The 22740-nt window shown below is 40.4% G+C and overlaps 2 protein-coding genes across 9 annotated transcripts in view; one reads left to right on the top strand and one right to left on the bottom strand.

The window, feature by feature from the left end:
* Positions 1-1959: 1959 nt before the first annotated feature.
* Positions 1960-10201, bottom strand: slc25a16 (solute carrier family 25 member 16). 8 transcript variants are annotated; one of them, XM_047352529.1, is made up of 11 exons: positions 10065-10117; positions 9829-9919; positions 9394-9543; positions 7545-7637; positions 7325-7458; positions 7140-7203; positions 6879-7000; positions 6716-6779; positions 6445-6607; positions 6255-6323; positions 1960-2469 (listed from the first exon to the last, which is right to left on the bottom strand). In XM_047352529.1, the coding sequence occupies exons 3-11, from the start codon at positions 9488-9490 to the stop codon at positions 2313-2315; spliced, it is 963 nt and encodes a 320-aa protein (XP_047208485.1). In that variant the 5' UTR covers positions 9491-9543; positions 9829-9919; positions 10065-10117; the 3' UTR covers positions 1960-2312. The 8 variants fall into 8 exon arrangements, with proteins under 8 accessions (XP_047208485.1, XP_047208488.1, XP_047208489.1 ...); XM_047352532.1 differs by adding an exon at positions 7944-8108 and having other exon boundaries at positions 9829-10111; XM_047352533.1 differs by adding an exon at positions 7944-8089 and having other exon boundaries at positions 9829-10111.
* A 1864-nt stretch (positions 10202-12065) lies between these two features.
* tet1 (tet methylcytosine dioxygenase 1) overlaps positions 12066-22740 on the top strand; it is a 52233-nt gene continuing 41558 nt past the window's right edge. The window contains exons 1-2 of the mRNA XM_047351720.1: positions 12066-12401; positions 12927-15071. Coding sequence (XP_047207676.1) covers positions 13095-15071 — 1977 coding nt within the window. The 5' untranslated portion in view covers positions 12066-12401; positions 12927-13094. The remainder of the gene's footprint in view (positions 12402-12926; positions 15072-22740) is intronic.

The raw sequence follows: 22740 nt of genomic DNA, 5'->3' as shown, positions 1-22740 counted from the left end.
CAGCTTTCATGTCCCAGCTAAAGAAAAGCATTTACACAGCATGATGTTGCAAACACCATAACTTACAGTGGGGATGGTGTGCTCAGGGCAATTACATTAGCCATGTAGGCCAAAACTTTGGTCTTATCTGACCTGAACACCTTTTTGCACATGTTTGCTATGCCCACTACATTGCTTGTAGCAAACTCTGAAATGGTCTTCTTATTGCTTTGTTTCAGCAATGGCTTTCTCCTTGCCACTCTACTACAAATGGCCTATATGTTGAGCACATAACTAATATTCCTGTCAACAGATTCTCCCATCTAAGCTGTGGATCTCTGTAGCTCCTCCAGGGTTACTCTGGGGCTCCTAGGTGCTACTCTGATTAATCCTTTCCTTTCCTTTCTTCACTGGATTTCACTTAGAGGCATCAGAGTGAGTATCAGGCTGATTACATATGCATGCTGCACTTTTCATATTTTTATTTTAAAACCATGTTATCATTTGCCAAGTACTTCACAATTATGCTCTACTTTGTGGTGGTGTATGACAAACTCCTGATAAAATACATAAAGGTTTGTGGTTAGTGTGGTGACAATAAGTGGGAAAAATAATGGTGTATAAATACTTTTCCAAGGCACTGGAGTTCATCATTTACTGACAGTTACATACATAATCAAAGATTAGATTTTAGGTTAAAGACTGTTTTTTACAACTCAGAAGATGTTACTATATGGACATGTTTTATAATGTTGGAACTGTTTTATCAAATAGCTTTTACTTGATAGAAAACCAACAAAATACCTCAAGTTTGCAGAAAGGTTTCGTTTTTTATTTCAATATAGCCCACTTGGTGCTGCCTAAAATTATTAAAAGATGAAAACTAAACAAAAACAGGAAATGACCATTGTTAAGAGACACCAACTCCTAGATATGATCTCCTTTCCTGTTCATCTGAATGTGGATCAACCAGCAGTAAAATCTTTTTCTTTGAGGAGAGAAGTATATATTACAAATGAATGGCTAGCAAAAAAAAAAAAAAGGCTCTCAGAACAAATTCAGTTAACTTTGAAATCCGAGATTAAATTTATTCAACAAAAGTCAGTGCAAATAGCCAGGAAAGAGCAGTAATAAGCGCTATAATGTAATACGTTTTTTTGTTGTTGTTGTGTCAGATCAGGCTCAATCAGGTATCCAATGGAGAAGAGCTGTATGAGGTTTGTTGTGTGCTGGTCTGGATAACCATTAACATTGTGTATCAATACTGCCACCCAGTGGCAACATGTTACTAAAGCAATCAATAAAAAGCTTCAGTGCAATTTAAACCCGAGTTTCCTCTAAAAAACATGTCAAACTAACAAGTAATCTGTCGAAATATTTAATTAATTAATATTTACATTAAATGCACGTTAAGCAACACAAAAATATGTTTTGCAGAATCTGAACACCAAAACAAACCGCTCCATTTAAAACCTGAAAATAAAATGGAAGGCCGTTTTGAGATATAATGTGGCTGGCGCACACACACACATCCGTGTTTTACTATCTTTATGAGGACTTTTCGGTTACTTCCATTGACTTCCATTCATTTTCCTTGATTTTGAGTGCCTAACGCTGACCCTAACACTAACCCTAACAATAACTCAATTCATACCCTAGTCCTAAACCTAACCCGTCCCAAGAACGGAATTTGAAAAAGTGAGGACCAGGAAAATGTCCTCACTTTGCAATAAAAATACAAAACATGGTTCTCACTCAGCGACAAGTACAAGAACACACACACACACACACACACTATTTAGACTTATTTGCACTGAGAAACCAAAAAACGTTTTTTCCAAAAGTGCTGCATTGCAAAATTAACACACTAAGCCTTGGATGCACAAAGAAATATTAAATGTCACCATTTAGCAACATGTTACAACCAAGTTAAAGTTTAAAGAACAAAAGCAAATTTTTAATTCAATAGTGTAAAAAAAATCGTATTTTGATTATTTTATTCTTAAAATGAAGTAAAATTGTGAGAAATGATCAAAATATGATTGCTAAACATTCTAGGGCTGCTTTGATGCTGCTAGAATAACTGATCATAAAATCCTAAGAATCTTCTAAACCAAAAATGTCTTCAGTGATGATGCAGGTGACAGGGAATGACAGTCATTTGTTCGACACCAGACTTCCTTTTTTTCCTTCTTTAAATGACTCCTTGGGTTTCTTTAGGGAACTCAAGGAGTTTAAGACGTATGGAGTGATTCCCTGATGGAACGGTTACTCCATCTGGGAAACATGGAGGTTGATCAGATCATTCAGGCTCAGGAGGAGAGTAGTTCAGATTAGTTCAGATGGAGGACCTGCTTCATGAACTCATAGGTGGTGAAGGCCATGGCCTGTGAGGGCACACAGCGGATGTAGTTAAGAGAAAGGCCTCTGTATAGTCCTCTCTTGATCCCGTAGTTCTCATACACGTACTTCAGAGTCTTGATAGGTGATCTGTACACATGCAAGACAAAGAATTCTGTTATTTACTTATTTCCTTATAAGATTCAAAGAATGTAAAATAATAATAATAAAAAAACATTAAGCAAAGCTAATTCTTGTTTGCTTTGAGAGCAATTATTTTATGTACTCAGTAGATAATTTGGAGTCCTTGAAACATATTTGAAGAATTAAATGAAATCTGTTCACACTAATGAGACTTCACCAGCTGATGAAAAACAATTATTTTCCAATTAATGTGGATGTGAAATTAGGCGAAAATATCAAGGAAAAGCAGCTAAAGGCATAATGAGATGCATAAACTTTTTCAGGGATTAACGGCATGTTGCTGAAGCTGCTGAAGTGCAAGTTAAGAATGGGCTTTTAGCCTGCTTTGTAAATGTAAAAAGATCTCAAACTTTTAGATACAGCGGCTTGCAGAATTATTCACACCCCTTGTACTTTTTCACATTCTGTTACAACCAATAATCTTAATGAACTTTAAGCGATGGAACAACACGAAGTAGGACTGCAAGATACTGGGAAAATGTGCCTCATGTGATAATGTTGGTGGATCCCAAATAGCTATATATGACTTGAGATAAAGAGGCAAACAAATAATTAAACAATTTCAGTTTTGGGTTCATAGCAAACATAAACCCCCAGAAAAATGAGTCATTTATCCAGCTGCTAGGAAAAACAATCATAAATTCTATCTCAACATCAGGTTTTATTTAAAAAGTTGCTGTTGGCTGACTTCTGCCGTTATGTCATAGAAACTACAACTTGACCACCTTACAACCACTTTACACTCATGTGTACAGTGATATTGCTGCAGTTACAGCTGGAAGTCTTTTTGGCGTGTGCCTCTACCAGCGTTGCTAATCTAAGTTATGGGATGTTGTTCAGCTGGAAGGTGAACTTCTGCCCCGGTCTCATGTCTTTTGCAGGATCCAACAGGTTTTCGTCTACAACCCCAAATTAAATGATGTTGGGACGTTGTGTAGAAATTAAATAAAAACAGAAAACAACGATTTGCGAATCCTGTTGAACAGGTACTAGACTGGCCTGCCTGCCTGCCTGCAGTCCAGACCTGTCTACCATTGAAAATGTGTGGCGCATTATGAAATGCGAAATAAGATAACGGAGTCCCCGGACTGTTGAACAACTGAAGTTGTACATCAAGCAAAAATGGGAAAGAACTCCACCTGCAAAGCTTCAACAATCATTGTCCTCAGTTCCCAAATGCTTATTGAGTGTTGTTGGAAGGAAATTGCGATGTAACACAGCGGTAGACATGACCCTGTCCCTGTTCCTTTTTTGGACCATGTTGCAAGCAACAAATTCAAGATCTCCCATCATTGTTTTCTGTTTTTATTTACATTTTACACAACCTCGCACCTTTATTGGAATTGTGGTTGTAGGATTGCCCTGTGTTTATCTCTCCATGCCTGCTGAAGAGAACCTTTTCAGTCTGGCTTCCGTTCAGATCACAGCACAGAAACTGCTCTCCTCAAAGAATGATCTTCTCCTTTCCTCAGATTCTGATCATCTCAGCATTCTTCTCTTAGACCTCACCGCTGCCTTCAACACCATTAATCATAACATTCTTCTCTCCCGCCTAGAATCCTCCCTCAGCATCACTGGTACCGCCCTCTCCTGGCCACAGTCATATCTCACAAACAGGCAACAATTCATCAGTATCAATAACTGCACCTCCTCCACTGCTCCTCTATCACAAGGCGTCCCCCAGGGTTCAGTGCTTGGCCCCCTACTATTCATCCTGTACATGCTACCCCTCGGTTCTATCATCTGCAGCCATGGTCTTCACTTTTACTGCTATGCTGATTATGTCCAACTTTACAACTCCACCAAATCCATCACAACTGGAACTTACTCCACCCTGACCAGCTGCCTCACTGAGATAAAATCATGGATGGACTCAAACTTCCTCAAACTCAACTGTGACATCAGTCAGACATCAAGTCAGACATCATCATCATCGGTCCCAAATCCCTCACTAAAACCACCAACAGGTTCAGTCTCACCACTGACAACACCACTTTGTCTCCTTCCACTCACATGGGAAACCTTGGAGTCATCTTCAACAGCAACCTCTCCTTTGAACACCACGTCAACCACATCACAAGAACTGCCTTTTTTCATCTAAAAAATATTGCTCGTCTCCGCCCATCGCTCCCCTTCTCGGCTGCTGAAATTCTCATCCATGCCTTCATTACCTCCAGACTTATGGTTCATCATCCAAAGTCCTCGATAAACTCCAGCACATACAAAACTCTGCTGCTTGCTTGCTCACCCACACCCACGACCACATCACCCCAGTTCTTCAGAAGCTCCATTGGATCCCTGTCCTCCAGCGCATTCATTTCAAAGTCCTCCTTCTCACCCACAAAGCCCTCCATAACCGCACCTCAAGCTACCTCACCAACCTGCTCCACTGTCACACTCCTTCCCGCAGCCTCCACTCCTCTGATGCCAACCTCTTGTCTCCGCCACTCAGAACCAAGCACTGGACCTGGGGTGACAGAGCCTTCTCCGCAGCTGCTCCCACCCTCTGGAACTGTCTCCCCAAACACATCCGTGACTGTACAGACCTATCCACATTCAAATCAAATCTCAAAACTCACCTTTTCAGAACAGTTTTAATGTATGAGTCATGTCCTGTTTTATGGGTTTTTTTAATGCCCAGTGCTATGTATTTATTGTGTTTTATTCTTCCTTCATTTGTATGATGTACTTAACTGCTCTTTTTGTAATTTTGCTTGATTCTTGTAAAGTGTCTTTGAGTTTTTAGAAAAGCGTTATACAAATAAAATGTATTATTATTATTATAATATTATATAAATAATATTTATGGCTTTCTTTTAACGATAGCCATCTTCCTCACACAGGCTTTCATTAAAGTCAGATTTGTGCATGACTAATGGTTGTCCTTTCCACAGATTATCTCAAACGAGCTGTGGATCTCCTTCAGAATTACACTGGGCCAATTGACTGCTTCTGTGATTACTGTGATTCATCTTTTCTGATCTCTCCATTTAGGTCAACGGGCATGTATTGGCAGGTCTCCTATTGTGCCATACTTTTTCCATTTTGGATGATCGATTAAATAGAGCTCCGTGAGCTGTTCAAAGTTTGGAATATTGTTTAATACCCAAACCCTGCTTAATCATGTCCTAAATGTTTTCCTTGTTTAAAGTTATTTTTAGGCTTTAGTGGCCTTTATTTTTTTGACAGTAGGTCGACAGGAAATGGTGTAGAAAGAGTGGGGTACGGGAGCGCAGAAAGCTTTAAAGGGCCGGGATTTCATCATGCGTCGAGGACTGAGGGCTCTGTACATGGGTCGCGCGCTTAACCCCCTACGCCACCAGCGCCGCGTAATTTCTCAGAGCGGTCTGCTGTATTCCTTGGTCTTTGTGAGGACTTCTTAAGGCAGATGGTTGTACTGGATTTTGGTTAGGGGTACAATGAGAAAAGGGGTTAAATACAAAAGGAAAAATACTTTTCAGATTTGTTTTGAAAAAAGTTGCTAAAGACATTGTGTGTGTCCACTGATTAAAACCCCGATGACATACATTGAAGCATGAAAATATGTGGAAAAAAAAGGGTTGTGAATACCTTTGCAACGCAGTGTAAATATTCTTTAATTTGAAGAATTAAGTAAATAAATTTTGCTTAAAAAATAGTAAATGTGGAATGCCCCACACACATGAACAATTATGATATCACCTCCCCTTAAAAAACAAACAATGACCAGTGGAAACAGCACTGATACTCACCCACATTTATCTGAGTCCGGAAGCACAGTCCCCAACTGCATCCTTCTCCTTGCCACATCCAAGGGGTAGCTAGTAAGTAAAGTCCCAATACAGCACAGAAACCATAAATTATCAAGCAGAATTATAAAAAAAGAAAAACTCTGACTCACTCAGGAGCTTAAAAAAATAGGTCTGTGAAGACGGTACTTACGAGACAGTCTGAGCAAAGGCTCCTGCAATCCCTCCACAGAGCAGGTTGACGTGGGTTTTCAGAATGAGCACATCCGGGTTGTCTGACGAGGGGCGTCCCAGCTGCTCCGGGAAATGCTTTAAGCCGAGACTCTTAAGGGTGCCAAAGGTGAAGAAGGAGAGACCTGGGAGGATGCAGATAGAAATAATAGACTAAACTTGTGAAGGAGGACACTATGCACAAAAAGTTTGTAAGTAACTTTGAATAACAACATAAATGCACCAAAAGTCACCTGCATAAGGCGCCATTCCGATAAGAGTTGGAGTCAGGCCCCTGTAAAATCCAAATGCGCCCTCCTTTGAAAAAGGGTTAACAGGTAAAAACAGATTCTGCAAATCTTTACATTTATTTAACATTTTCGTTTAGGTTCAAAAAATTCACCAATTGCAAATCACCTTCCGATAAATAGAGCGGAAAACATCAACAATTCCAGAGTATTGATGATCTCCCTTCACCTGGAAGGCCAGCCGGGCTCGGACCACGTCCAGAGGGTAGGTGCACATCACCGCAGTCATGCCTAAAAATGCACAAAATATCACAAAGGTCCTCTGTTATTGACCTTCCAAATCTATGGTAATAAAGACAGCAATACAATTGCAATATCTGTGGCAGTTAAGCATGGGACACCCAGATAAGAAAGCAGGTCTTATCAATACCTGCCATAGATCCTGCCATGAGGCGATGGATGTGTCCAGAGATCCCAATCCGTTTACTCAGCAGCTATGAAGAGATCACCAGCAATAATGCATCAAAATAATGCAGAAATACACTTATAAACATAAAGCAGGCAAACACCGTTGCCCATTGAAACTGTTATTTTATTATAAAATACTCACTGCACCTTTTTATATTTGTCAAAGGCCATGAACTGAATGGCCCCATAAGGAAATATCCTGACCATCATTGCACCATTGCCCTTATACAGGCCCAGGATGCCTTCTTTCTTTGGCACAGCGGTGAATGTGGAAAATACCCCTACAGAGAAAGTTCACAAGAATTAATCCAAAGCAAAACAAATACTTGTCGGAGTCCCTTGCTTGTTTGGTGGCTAGTATTTTTACCAAGATGTTTGTAATGTGGGCTCTGGCCCTGAAGAAGAATCTTGACTCTGTCCAGGGGGGCAATGGTAGTCTTGGCACAGCATGCTGCTACACCTACACATAAACAAAAAAGGTCCTCACACTTGGAAAAAAAAGGTTGGGTTTAATGCATAAAAATACACAGGGTTACATCACAAGTTGTGCAGCAAAAAACTGAAACATAAACTAGAGTCGTCAGACTCAAATACGCTCACTGACAAATAAATTGACACCAGAAACAGAGAGGTTTAAACGAACAGATACTACAGCTACTAAAAGGTTATGTGCCTGTAGAACAATGATTATGATATCAGATCAAATGGATAACAGAGCTGATAGAACAGCCACTCTACATGGTAGGATATCCTTAGGGTGGGTTACCTGTTAGGCCTGGAAACAAAGGGCCGGCCAGCGGAACAGCAGCTGATCCCACATCTTGGCTGGCAAAGGGAGATCAACATGATACAGGCTGTCCAGAGAGTCCTTGCCGAGCTATCAGGGGCCCCTCAGTCGCTACCATCGCTGATCTGAAGTCATAACCTATGGCTACATCAAGTGCCGATAACACTGTTGAACATGTCCAATACGGAACTGAATGTGTCTGCTGACACTCACTCCCTGTTTTTAGTGCTGATTGTTTGATGATCTGAAAGCCGCCTGATAAACCCTATTGCTTCACTCATGAAGCCACCAACTGTGTCCTCTTTTTTTTTTTTTTTTTTTTTTAAATCAAATCGCGTACATACCCATCACTGCCTTGCATGTGCACAAAATTATGTCTAAATGGAACCCTTCTGGATTTTAGCTGCATTTGTAAGTGAGGCTATATACAGGATCCCTATAACAATGTTTAACCCATCATTATTTATACAGGGCTGATGTCAAACTAAGCCAAAATGCTGAACATAACAGAAAAAAAGCGAAAAACGAAACATGTATGCAAAACTGGCATGCATGAATGGACAGGAATACCAAGGCTTCAAAAAGCTACGGCTTTTAAACAGCTTAACGCTTCAATCATGCTGTAATAATTATACCTGTATAATGATATAAATAATATACACAAGTGAAATAATCAATCTATTATTTTAACAGCAACATTTGTTTTCTTTTTGTTTTAAACAAAATAAATGATCTCATGTTGCATATTTTTCTTTGAAATTTGTGGTGTAAATACTGTGATAGTGTGGCATTTGATCTCAATGTGAGAATCTTATTTTGCACTATGTTTATATTTATTTCAAAGAGCTAGCCACTGAACATCACTACTCTGTGTATCTAGATATTCTTAGTTATAAAAAAGGAAAAAAAAGAAATATACTCCAGGGTCAAAGGGTTTGTTTACAACATATCAAAGGGGAAAACTCTTTAACGAGCTGTCACTAAATTTTATATTTAACTGATCACTTTGGTTGCAGTTTTCAGTTGTTTAATGGTAACGTATTCTAGTTTAATCTGCCCACCAACTCTGCTGACTGATCTGCCTGTTCCAGAGCTCTAGAACCGACAAAAAATCCCATGTCTAAATGAATAAATACTTCATCACACACTACCTCTTGTTTATGTGGGCCAAATAATGGCTATATGTATAATCTATTGGAACAGATTTGTATGGGCATTGGGCTTAACACTGTACACTGGCAGCATGAAAGGCTTGTTATATTCAGTGCTATTCCACTTTACTATTATCTGACAGAAATTGTGTCGCAAAAGAATATCCATTCCTGCATTATGTTAGAAGGGTGGAAAAACCACCGAGGAAGTGATTTAAACATAATAACACCAGTGCAGACGCTGACAATGATTAGTAAGCTGATGCTTCAGATCTTACCTCCAGCTACAAAGGAGCGAAGCCAGTAGTAGTCTCTTTTAGCAGGGTTGCTGCTGCTTGTTGGGGAGGGTGTGGAGACAGCAGCCTCCGATGTCATCTTCTCTGCTCAGGAATCTGACACATCCATGCCTGATGAGCTTGGTGAAAACACTGTGAAACAGATGGGACTATGAGCTGTTGGATCTAGACAAGGCAGGAAACACAACTACCAAAACAGGTGAATTATCCTAATTCAGAAATCAGAAACGTTTCACAACGTTTCTTATATAACATTAGCAACAAAAGGCGGTTGCAAAGGTGTTGTTACTTTCATCTTAAAAAACACGTTCTTAAAACACATTAATTGAAACCCAACATTAATTGTTACTCTCAGGATACCATCTATGGAGCTTTAACTATACGGCAACACGATGGCTGCTATAAAAGGATACTTACAAACTAAAGTAAGCAGTCCGACGAGAATCAACAGTGAAATTTAACGGCTGAAAGCCACATCTCCACTTTTCAACCTTTTGCCCATCCGCTGCTATATTCCCGGTGGTTAAAACGAAACGAAATAAGGAATAAAGATCCTATGAGCTACTAGAGAGTTCGTGTCGATTACGTCGAAAGTCAAATATGTGATAAAAACGTTAAGAAATTGAGTAATGGCTGAAAATGTGCACAGTTACCACATCAGTGCCCTTCGCCCGCAGATGAATGACGGCTGTCGGATATAAACAGTCGCAGGATATTGACGCAAGATGACGTTTCCGGTTGCTTAGAGCTGAGGGGAAATGGGAGGGGCCACAGCCGAGTGCGCAGTGGGTGGGTCTGATGCTGTTTGACAAGTGGGACTTCAAACTCCCCCAATTTTAGACAAATATTTAAACTAACCTCAGATTAAGTAAAATACTTTTAAAGCGTGTCGTCTTTTGATGTCAGCCCATTAAGATGAAAATGTGCTGATCTGATGTTTGCAGTTAAGCACTATGTGTTCTCTGTCCGGCTCTAATTTTAATTCAGATTGGTAAATACATCCAGGGAGACTTGGAGGTCAGATATGGAGGGTCATTGAATAAATCAAGTCATCAAATGAATATTCATATACGTGTGATTTTCTTTACACAAAAAAAAAATCCATTAAATAAATGCATTTTTGTTTAGATGTTTATTTTTTTAAATACATAATTAAGCATCTAAATTTGTAAAACTATACATTTAAAAAGATATAAAATTTTAACTCAAAAATGATAAATTCTATAAATATATCTGTATTTATTTAGTAGTATTTACTCAATATACTTCTTATAGTTATTCAGTATTTATTTAACAGTCCTGCATTGCAGCAATTCATGAATTTATCTGGGTACCACGATATAGAAATGCAATGTTGATAATTTTGTTAAATATTGCAATGACAATTTAGTTGTGATAAATCAATGATCCCAGCCCTCTCACTATCATCTTTGTCAGCTTTCAGTCATAGTCTGCCCAACAGGATGAATACCATTTCTGACACTTGTAATGTAAAAGCCAACAAATATTGCATTCCACACATTCCTTCTTATATCGCATACACTGACATTGCAGAGATAGTATATTTGCTGTGTAAGGTGCAGCCCTAGAACCCAGCCAAAACCCAGTTAAACTGTGTGTGCAGCTGTATACAGTCCAATAATCTAATGTCCAAGACAGCTTCTCTTCGGCCTGCTGTATGTTTTTTTTAATTCTTAATAATAGGGTTCCCATCTAAATCCTGTGTTTTATTCAGACTACACATTTTAAACAATTTATCACAGTTTGGTGAACTGATCCCCATACCCATTAAAGAAGAACAGCTCTTTTGGGGAGGAGTTTCAAAACACTTCAGTTTTTTTTTAACAGTTCCATCAATATTTCCTTTTTCTATCTCTGATTTCTTCTCCCTTCTGTCATCTTTCCACGGTGGACAATATTTTCTATTAACCTGAGGTTTCATTGATTAATACTCTGCAGCAGCAACAAAGCAAGCTCTATGAAAGAACAGGAAAAGATAATTCCAGTTAAAAGGTCAAAAATACGATATTAATGGCGCCTGGCGTGGCGGTGGAGCGCGCGACCCATACACCCAGGCTGCAGTTCGTGACGTAGCTGTCACTGGTTCGAGTCCCGACCTGTGCTATATGGCTCCTCTGGTGCCGCAAAACTAAAAGCATTCACACCCCATTAACTTGTTCATGTATTTTTTTTATGTTTTGACGCGATGGTGGCCTCCATTTGCAGCAACATGACAGGAAATGGGCAGAAAGAGAAGAGGGGAATGCATGCAGCAAAGGTCCCAAGGTCGGGACTCGCTCCAACACCCCCCCCCCCCCCCCCCCCCCCCCCCCCCCCGCCCACCCCACACACACACACACATTTTGTCATGTTTAACGACATACTCTAACGTACTTTACTGACGTGTTATCAGTAATCAGTAATTGTAAGGTGGAGAAAAAAAACAAAAACCTTTTACAACTTTTTGTCCAGGTGCGTCACAAACAGATAGATTTGACAAATTATGCTTAAAAATGACCCTTTAACCTTTGTAAGGTTATTTGGGTGACCCATTATTTTTGACACAGTCCTGCTGCGTTCACGTGTTTGACAGACTGCACTCCACCCCGGGTTTTCCCATCACCCCTCACACGACGACGAGCTCTCGGCCAGCGCAGAGACCGTGGGCTGCGTCTGGTGGAGGCAGAGAGAGCGGGGCTGCCCTGAATGGATTGACATAAGAGGGATTTACATTTCAACGTAGCGTCGTGCTCCGAGAAGACTTTACATTGTAGCACGGTTGGAAAAGCGGCGGTTCTGCTCGCTTCCCGTCCACGGCTTGTTGGTGCTGGTATCATGTCCATGTGTCATCGCCGGGAGAGGATTGAACTTAGCAGCGGTCTATATTTACCGAGGAGGGAAACCAATACAAGGTCTCGCCGTCTCGCTGGAGCAGAGTATTATTAGCGGTCCAGGCAGTGCAACTGTCTCTCCCTCTCTCTCTTTCTGCGGTATGTAAACGTGTAAATAAAAACCCACTTGGAGCAAAGCATTCGGCGCTTAGGGAATCAAGGTTTCCAGACACGCCGTGCTTCGTGTAATTTAAATGACAGCGGTCAAGTGCAAAATAATAATAAAGAGCGACGCCGAGGGCGGTTTTTACACGGTAATAACCCCCTCTTCCGCCAGCCAGGAAGACGAAAACAGGATCCGATCTCCGGACAGAGCCCTCTCTCCTCGACGGGCATGCCCCTTTAAACTGTTTAAGCCTCTCCGCGATTGTTTTATGCGTTTAATCTGATTATTTCTCGTGTTTTTATTGTTTACTGCTTTATTGACGTCAGTCCCTCGGCACTTGCACGTCGAGTGGTCATTTAAGGAGGGGCAAAAGTGTCATTAGTGGTTGACAAAGTAAAGACAAATACACTCAGGTTTAAACAACTGAGCTGTAAGAAGTTATTTACCTTTTCGTTTAAACTGCATTTAAAGTTTGTGTGGCTGTATTCTTATTTCTTCCTGTTCTTCTGTCTTTATAGGTGATGCATTACAATTACCTGCTTACAGCAATCATAATTAACAATTCGAGGACAAATCATAATAGAAAAAGAATATAAGAAAGTATACATATTTTTCTGAGCAAGAGATAAACAATCACCTAGCTCCCATGGTGGCTGCCAGAGGTCCTCTCCTTTACACCTTTAGCCATGCCTGCACCTACCAAACCAAACAGGAGACAGACACCTGCTCAGAGAAAAAAGACCCAGAGAGGGACCAGCATCAAGGGCCAAACCTGTAACTCCCAGAAAACACCAGCAGAATCCACAAGGTCATCAGCGAGAACCAATCAGGTCAAGTCAGGCCGAAGTCCACGTGGAACCGGGAAGGATCCCGGGAGGTCTCCTGGCAGTGGTAGCCATGCTGTAAATGTAACGGGATCTGCTCGGCTTAGACGGTCGAGCAGTCTGCCTGACAGCTCCCATGGGCAGAGGAAGTCCCAACGGGGATCGCGAGTGTCTGTTGCTCCTTGCCAGTCTCCTAAAGCGTGCACAGGAGGGAAAAACAGCAGGAGGGGGAGCAGTGGGAAAGGAGCTGCATCCCGGCAACAAAAAACAAGAAACAAGCCCTCAAGCATCAGCATAAACAATCCTTCTCCTGGAGGACAAAATGAGAGACCCGACAACAAAGAAACCCCCAGATTTTATCATGAGGATGGCGTTGAAGACGCCGCAAGTCTTGAGCCAAACGACGCTACAGAGGGTAGCTCTCTTAAAGCTAACACACAGAGAAGCAATGTGCAGCACAGCTGTGACAGCCTTACAACTGAAGATGAAAAGTCTTTCAGCAATGACAACATAGGTGACTTGAAGCAAACTGCCGGGGCTGCATCTTGTGATGACAGTGATGGGCAGCTAGGTGACGGGAGTGGAGATCGCACCTCTGACTCCTCAGAGTTAACGAGCAGTGGTTCGCCGGGGGCGCAGGGCAGCCGTGACAAAAATGACACTTCATCTGTCTGTGGTAGTGAGCTTGATCATCTTGTCAGCAGTGGTAAGCAAGATGACGGCAGCACTTTCCAACCAGATGGGGTTAAAGAGCTGGCCTTGAACGCGAGCAGTACAGATGAAAGCGTGTTGATGGTCACAGAGAAAGATGGTGAGAGTTTGGATGCAGAGACCAAGGTTGAGAGACAAGATGAGACAATGAGAGAGAAGGAAGAAATTGCTGTGAAGCTGTGTAGTGGTGAGAGTGAAGATACTGGGGAAAAAGAAACCCAAACCAGCACTCCAACCTGTCCAACCCCTGATCCGCCTCATTGTAACCCACTGACAGCACAGCCAGGGTCACCTTTGCGCGTATTCTCCAACGCAGTTACCTCAAATCCCACCAAAGCTCTCTCTGCCTCAAATTCATGTGTGCTGGAGGTTGTGAGCCAGGCAAAGACAGATTTTCAACCTACCGTTCATGGTGCTAAACCTCAACATGCAGGATCCTTGACTATTCCCGATGCCGCTTTGAAGGTGCAGACTGTGATAGTGACCAGAAATACGCCGGTCATTATCTGTCGGGAGTCCCTGCAACCAAGGAGTCTGGGGGAGTCTGACCTAAGAGAAACGCCTGCTGCTGGGGGAGAGAAGCAAGCTTGCACACCTTCAGAGACCAAAGACAAACGTGAAGTACATAAAAAAGAGATGTCTTGTTCGTCCTTTTCACTACTTATTGAGTCAAACACCAAACTCCTCACAGGAAAACATGAACCAAACCACATAGTGGACGGCGCTCAGGTTGCCATGCAAGAGCATGACCCAGTGCCAAAGATCTCGACTCCCTCTGTAGACAGCTGCTCCACTTTGTCCTGCAGCTCAGAAAGCACTCGGTCCTCGTTTTCCTTTGACACAGAGTCAGAGACGGGGTGCGGGGATGCCAGCTTCTCCGCTCTGCCCGGATCCTGGGGGCCAGAGGGGACGGGCTTCCTCTCCTACCAGACTCTAAAACCACAGAGGAAGGAGAGGAAGAAGCGTAGCAGGTGCGGGGCGTGCGAGCCATGCCTCAGGAAGATTAACTGTGGCCAGTGCAGCTGCTGCCTCAATCGCAGGACCGGCCACCAGATCTGCAAGCTTAGGAAGTGTGTGGAGCTAAAGAGGAGAGGACACTCATCTCTAATCAGTCGATGCGATGCACAGGTAGGGCAAATAATAACTTCTTTTCTCAGTCTGAATAACTAAACTTATGTAAGAGAAGGGATTTTATGCAGGAAACAAAGTGAATTTACGCAGAAAGTCCTTTCTGCGTAAAATTCTCCACAACAAACAGCTGTTATGAGGCAGTTTCTGCCCTGTGGCATCTGTTCTTTTGATCTCTGAGGTTTCCCGCCCACTGATAACAGCAATGAGCGAGAGTTACTGGACCCAAGCAGTTGAAACAGAAGTTTTCACTTTCAGATAGTGAAATTTATCCGATGGTGAGCGACTTTGTGGTGTTTTCCTGTTAAATGTTACGGATGTCACTCAGGGAAAGGGGAAGTACTTGCCTGTGCATATGTGTGTGATTGGAGAATAGAGATCCAACTGTTGGAGGGGAAGCCACTGGCACATGACTGCCTGCAGTTTAGCACATGTTTAAAGTATAACCCTGTTTCACATGGCTGCGTGAATGACTGTGTATGTGTGTGTTTCCTCAGTGTTGCAATCACGAGAGTAACTTTCAGCAGTGTGTGAGGACAGATAATAAAGCCTCCAAAAACAAAAGCACTCATAACTTGTATTGATAAATTATATAAAGAAAAACACAAGTGAGTCTACTCTCAATTTATACACAGCATTTGTGTTTTGGATTTAGGCTTCGGTTGTTTCAGGTTTTTCAGGCTGGCAGCCTTGATGAGATCAGGGCTTTGTGGCCATCTGCTGCCGGACCTTTTTTCTTCCTACAGCAGGATTACATTTAACTGGCATAATCACACACTAAGATTGTGATTGTAAACTACATCATCAGCACTACGTTTATTGGCACCACTGGTGTTAATATTTTGCTAACTGGAAAGTGCTTAGTCTTCCCATTTATCATTTCATAAGACTGGAGAATCCAGAAAGATGGACCTGAGATGGCTTGAGAAAAACCTGATTTTCTGTCTGGTTATGCCCATGCATTTTAGTTTCGTCCCTACTTATCCCCATTTCGTACCCATAAACTCACCCATCTCTCCCTGCGTTCCTACTATTTGATACCTTGCATGCCAACTAATTCTTGATGTTCTTGACGTGTTTACCTCATTTTACTGACATATTTGCCATGTCTTTATACATCTACTTACCCTTACCGTAGAGTATATTTCTGTTTCTCTGGGTCAAATATTTTGCTGTTTTATAGAGATAAATATTTGTAAAAAGATAAAAAGAAAAAAAAAACTAATTTGTAACCACCACTTACTGAAATAGCATGCATAATAAATGACTATAAAAAGGTATAATTTTCAAATTTTCTACATTAAAATAATTGTTTATGGAGCTGATTTGGCTGTATCTTTTGAATCATCAAACACAATGATAAGCCATTTTAGTTTGACAATATCCGAAAGTGTCTCGGTATTTTAGAGTTCATATCGCCGTGCTCCGGAAGAAACAGGCCCTCAGCATCCCAGATCATCCACCATACCTAACAGCGAGCATTACGTACATTTCCACATATCCCTTCTTTGTGTTATACCAAACTCACCTGGAGCTTTTGATTCTAAAAATCTCAACCTTAATGGCGTTTAAACAAAATACACAGCTCATCAACAGAATGCCAAGAGTGTGCGGAGCAGTAATCAAAGCAAGAACCTAGAATATGACATATTTTCAGTTGTTTCACATGTTTTTGTTCAGTATATAATTCCACATGTGTTAATTCATAGTTTTGATGTCTTCAGTGTGAAGCTACAATATTCATAGTCATGAAAATAAAGAAAACGCTTTGAATGTGAAAGTGTGTCCAAACCTTTGGTCTGTACTGTAGACACTCTATTTGTGAGCATGTTCCTTTAGTGTTTGAACACACACATTGCTATTAGGTTGTATTGCTCATAGCAACTATACTGGTCATTAAGTACACAAACAGGCAAATTTGACAGGTTTTCCAAATTGCTGACTTGCAATATCAGCTATCTTGGCCAAAAAGAGTGGAGGACCCTAAATATTTAGGTTGTTAATATTTTGCTGTGTTTCATTGAACTAATCCCAATCATAGACATGATAGGGATAGGAAATACTGAATTTACATTTACATACTGATGGCTTTGGTTGACGTCTTTACCTGCTTCTTCATCATGATATATTTACCTAGAAAAAAAGACTGAACTCTCCAGTAAAGGATACAGTTGTAGGTATATCATTCAGCATAGACTCTGTATGGATTAAATATAGTAGCAGTTGTGTTTTCAGTCACATCGTGCACCACTGTCTTCTTTCTTGTGAATTAATTTGCAAATGTGAAGAACCCATTTGAGTTTTCTCTCTCTCTGTCTGTGTCACTGACCCAGTACCAGTTCAGGATGTTGAGTTGGCTGAAAAACACATCTATCGGTTAGTCAAACACCCTACATACAACGAAAAAAGACACTCACCAATGCTTCCAATATCCCTGACAGCCACTTGTCGCTACAAAATCATAATATAGCGACAGTATTTCAGGCTGGTTAAAACCTAATGTTGGTTATAAAAAGAGGTAAAGTCCACTTATCTTCCAATGAATGCATGTCATGTTTCTGGAAACTTATTTATTATTGTTTTGTGCTCACTTTTATCTTAAGAGTAACAAAACTATCAAAGGTTTTTATTTTTCATGTTTTTACTATTTTAATTTTATTGGTTTTTGCTTTTGAAGTCGTTCCCAGATATTTAATTGCAAAACACTTGCAAAAACGGGACAGAAGGGACATGGATCAGTTAAAACGCAGCATACATGTGGAATCCTACAAAAGGAAGGCCATGAATTATATTGAAAACTGGGAGGCAGCAACCTCTATATGAGTGTTTGCAACGTTCACCGTTGTCCGTGCGCATGTGAGAGGTGTGTATGAGTGTGAAATTCCACGTGTATGCTGTATACAAGCGTGTACACGTGGACGTACTGACTCATAAGAGTTGTAGCAGCGACTGTAGTAGATTAGGGCTGATTATATAACTGCTGCCAGGTTTTTTTTTCTTTGTGGGGATCTTTGTCCACTATGTCTGAGTAAAACGGGTTTAGGAAGGAATGATCTGTCCATGCTAAGATTCAGAGACATATATTGTGGATTACTCTGAATTGCGGGTAAGTTTGTGTGAGTAATCTGATTCAGTGACACACTAATCTGGTTGTGAGTTTTAACACAGCACATACATGCAGCAGTGTTTGTATGAAAGGGCCCTCACACAGAGTCACGCTGAACCGCTGATCCGCTCTGATTGAGGCCGCACAGCCGGGAGTTGTTTTGACCTGACTGACATCACGTTAGCCTATGTTTACATACAGAAAAGTGTGTGTCTGTGACCTTAAAACTGGTTTTCGTATTGTTGTGCGCTTCTGCAGGCGTGGAGTCTGCTTCAAGAGCTGTGAGCTCCCACAGTCAGCCGTCTATGTACTGTTTTTCTGATCTTTCATCAAATCCTACAGAGAGAGCAGGTAGAACAAGTTTACCTGTGGTCCCTTACAACTATCTTGTGTGTGTGGGTTCAGTAAAGCTGTGTTTATAGTGTGAGTAAATTTGTCAAAATGCTTACTGACCTTTGGGGCAAGATAACTGTCAAAAACAACATATGCGTAGGTGTCCAAATTTGTAAATGTAAATAAATAAACATAAATAAATTTAAGATTTGTATTTGTGCCTTGTTGCCAACTTTAACATACATGTGACATCAGATGTTTAATCTGTGAGAATACAAGTTTTCAAGTTACGAATACAAGTTACAAATTTACAACTTTGCAAGAATATGAGTACAAATCACAAATTTACGAAGACGAATCTAAAACCCCTGATGAAGCTGTTACACTCCTTACCAGTTGGTGGCAGTAATGCACATGAAAGTTGTTCACCAGTCCCCGTTATACAAGAAGAATAACAGGAAGCGGATCTTGTGCTGTTCCCCTTCGAAGATCTCTTCCCCATGTTTTGTGGTTGTTGTTTTTTTACACAGTTGTCTGTTGTTTTTGTAGAAGGGGAACAGAATATGTCAGCCTGACACTCAAACCCTGTAATGTTTTGTTATCCCATGGGACAGGGATTAACCAATCATTTTATGTTTTGGGTCGATCATTCCTCACATCATACACAACTATTTTTGTGAATTTGGAAACATTTGCTCTTTATTTGCCAAAGTTATAGGGAGGGGATATTTCAGCCATTTGGAATATTCCGTTTCCCCTGTAACTATGGCAAATAAAGAGCAAATGTCTCTAAATTAACAGGACCTATTATCCATGATGAGGGGATAAATACAGGATAAATACAGTAAACCCCACAAGACCAGGTTTATTTATTTTTATTTTATTCCCTTTGTGTCAGGAGCCACACAGGGGGAACAGATCTTCACAGGGGAACAGCACAGGACTCGCTTCCTTTTCTTCTGTTTAATGGGGGTTGGCGAATAACTTTCAGGTGCATTATAATCACATACTGGTAAGGAGTGTAACAGCTTCATCAGGGTTTTAGATTCGTACTCGTAAATTTGTGATTGGTACTTGTATTGTTGCAAAGTAGTAACTTTATAACTTGTATTCGTAACTTGAAAACTTGTATTCTCACAGATGAAACATTTGTCACATGTATGTATAAGTTGACAACAAGGCACAAATACAAATCTTAAATTTATTCATGTTTATTTACTTACATTTACAAATTTAGACACTTATGCATGCATCTTTTTTGACAGTTATCTTATCCCATACCGGCCAGTCCTGCTTATCAAGCTCACACACCCTTCCAGTGAATGTTTGAAACTTCAGAAAGGTGCAGATGCCCGAAGAGGACTTCATGTAGGGGCATGTAGATCCTGTTACTGGTTTAACAATTTTTTAGCTGTGCTACACAGCCATGAAATTTAAAATATACGCACAAAACACCTGTTAAAATAAACACAAAACATTGTTTAGATTAGAGTGAAAAGTGTGGCTGATTGGAATTTGTAATTTTTTTTGGTAGACAGAAAAAGTTTTTATTTTTTGTAAATGTCTATTTCTTGTCTGATTTGATGCCTCACCAGTGGCTTTGGCAGTGAGGACAAGATTAAGATTCAGCCCTAAACACACCTTCTAAAACATATAGAAACAGGATATTTATATATTAAGGTCCCAGAGTACCAAAGGCTCCTTTTTGTGTATCTGAGTAAAACAGTCCTGACATGTTCGGAGCTGTAGGCTGATTGTTACAGCCTCACAGTCAGTCCCAGTTCTGACAGAAGAAATTTATTTTTTTATTTTGTCCTCATGTGCTTTTCAGATTTTCTACATAATGAAATTGATAAATAACTGCAATATGCAAGTTGCGCTGTTTTATTTATTCACTGTATTTGTTCCCCAATTTTATTTAAATGATTACATATCAAAAATATGTTTAAGGACATATTTATTATTTCTTTAAATTTGGAACTCGGTGCATGTTTTTCCAAACATAACCTGCATGCCTCCACCTGGCATGAAACCCTGATCCAGCTTCTCCTGCAGAGCCATTTATCTGTCACAGTTTCTACCCTCCTACTTTTGTTGCAGTGCTGCATTAGCTGGAGGAGTGGTCCAGCTTAGATATCAGGTGTATCAGAAAAACACTCTTGTCAGAAGGCTCTTATTGCAAGGACATGCAGTTTGCTCCACACAGCTTTGTATTTGTGCTATAGTAAATATTTTCACCTGCTTGCAGTGCAGGCCCCCTTAAATCAACTTACTCATTGTTCTCAAATGGCAGGACCTTAAAGTAAGAGTCATATGTCCTGGCTGGCCCTCTTCCCCCTCTTTTAATAGATAGTGGCGGGTGTCTTGAGCCTTTACAGTTGCTATGGCAACCTCTGTGTCTGCCTGCGGACATTTGACCTGCAATGATTGTCGGATGCATTATTCTCAGGGTCATAATGAGGATTAGTGGAGATAACCAGTAGACATGTGCAACTCTGGGTTTAAGGCTGTAGACTCACTAACGCACATCCTGGTAATGAGGTTAACCTACTCATATTATCCAGCTCTTTGTGCATTAGTAAGCTAAGGTTTTGTTACACAAGGGATGAACCAACTGAGAAAATACACATATTTCTTTTGGATAGCTTCCTGTTGAGGAGTTGCACTTCATTAAGTTATTCAGTTCAATTCAATTTATTTATATAGTGCCAATTCACAACACATGTCGTCTCAAGGCACTTGTCAGTTTAATTCAATCAGCCAGAGTCCAAGTCAGGTACATACATTCTAATTGATCCTAATTATCAAACAGTGCAGTCGGATTCAGTTTATTATTCAAATTGGTTAAAAAGTTTTCTGTCTAAGGAAACCCAGCAGATTTCATTGCTGACACATTCAAGGCCAAAAGAAACTGCATTGGGAACGTCAGCATTAAAGATGAACAACAGAGCAAAGAAGAAGGTAGTCTGGTTGGTTCCATTGACAATTATTTCTTGGAAAATAGAGTTTTAACCTTGGGAAAAAGACAAGTCTGTAGGATTAATTAGATGTTTTAAAGAGAATAAAGGACAAAAATGCTCCCATAGATCTGTGTAGACCTGCTTCATGCATCATTCAAACTTTTCCTTATCCATGGATGTCACCCAGGCGCCTCATGTTGATAGTATAAATTAGTAATATGTTGATAGATAAGCCATTTACGGGAAAAGAAAGTGAAATGCAGTTACAAGTGTTGATCAGTTTGAGCTTCTCCTCTTGAAAATCTGTTTCCATGCCATAACTGAGTTTGTTGTTAAAATATGTTCTCACAGAGTCTGCAAGTGGGCACACTGGAAGTGAGCTGAGCGGAACAATGTGTGGAGGACACAGCAAACATGTCCCTAACATGGCTTGCAGGGGACATTCATAACATGTTTGTGAATGAAAACTAACGCTACTCATCGAAACACTGTCCTTACTGTGAAAAATGATGGTGGCAGCACCATGATGTGGGATATGTCTTTCATTAGCAAGGAATGTGAAGCTTGTCAAAGTTAATGAGAAGATGAATGGAGCTAAATACAAGGCAATGCTGGAAGAAAACCTTTTAGAAGCTGTAAAAGACTTGAGGTTTGGGTGGAGGCTCACCTTCTAGCAGGACAACAACTTTAAACATGGAGCCAGAACTAGAGTGGATCATCTTATATAAAATAATATTTATGTGTTAGAATGTGATGCTTACAGATGATTTCCATTCAATTTGACTGAGTTTGAGCCATTTGCAAGGAATGGGGAAAAATTCACTCTGGATTTGCAAAGCTGGTAGAGACAAACCCCAAAATCCTGTAGCTGTAACTGCAGCAACACATGGTTCTACAAAGCATTGCCTCAGGGTCCTCAATATAAATCTACACTGTTTGTTTTATCTGTATAAAAAAATTAAAACCATATATTATTTGTCTTTCATTTGACTATCATGCATTTCTTTATGTTGGTCTGCCACAATAAAATAAAATAGATTGACATATGGAGTTTTGATACGAAAACGTTTCTCATGCAAGGCACTTTGTTGCTGCTACTTTCTTAAACGAAGCCTCAGCTGAGTTATAAAAATAGTTAAGTTAGCATTTATCTAACTGCCATATTTATTAGATATTTGTTTAACTTTGATAGCACTATTTCAGTGTTTCTCTCTGTGAGTCTGTGCCCTGTCCTGAATGTTGGGAGCTTTTAAGTCCCTGGATAAGCTTT

This window comes from Girardinichthys multiradiatus, chromosome 22 (assembly GCF_021462225.1).
Source record: "Girardinichthys multiradiatus isolate DD_20200921_A chromosome 22, DD_fGirMul_XY1, whole genome shotgun sequence".
NCBI lineage: Eukaryota > Metazoa > Chordata > Actinopteri > Cyprinodontiformes > Goodeidae > Girardinichthys > Girardinichthys multiradiatus.
Note: the sequence above shows the minus strand (reverse complement) of the source record. Positions and strands in the feature narration are given on the sequence as shown.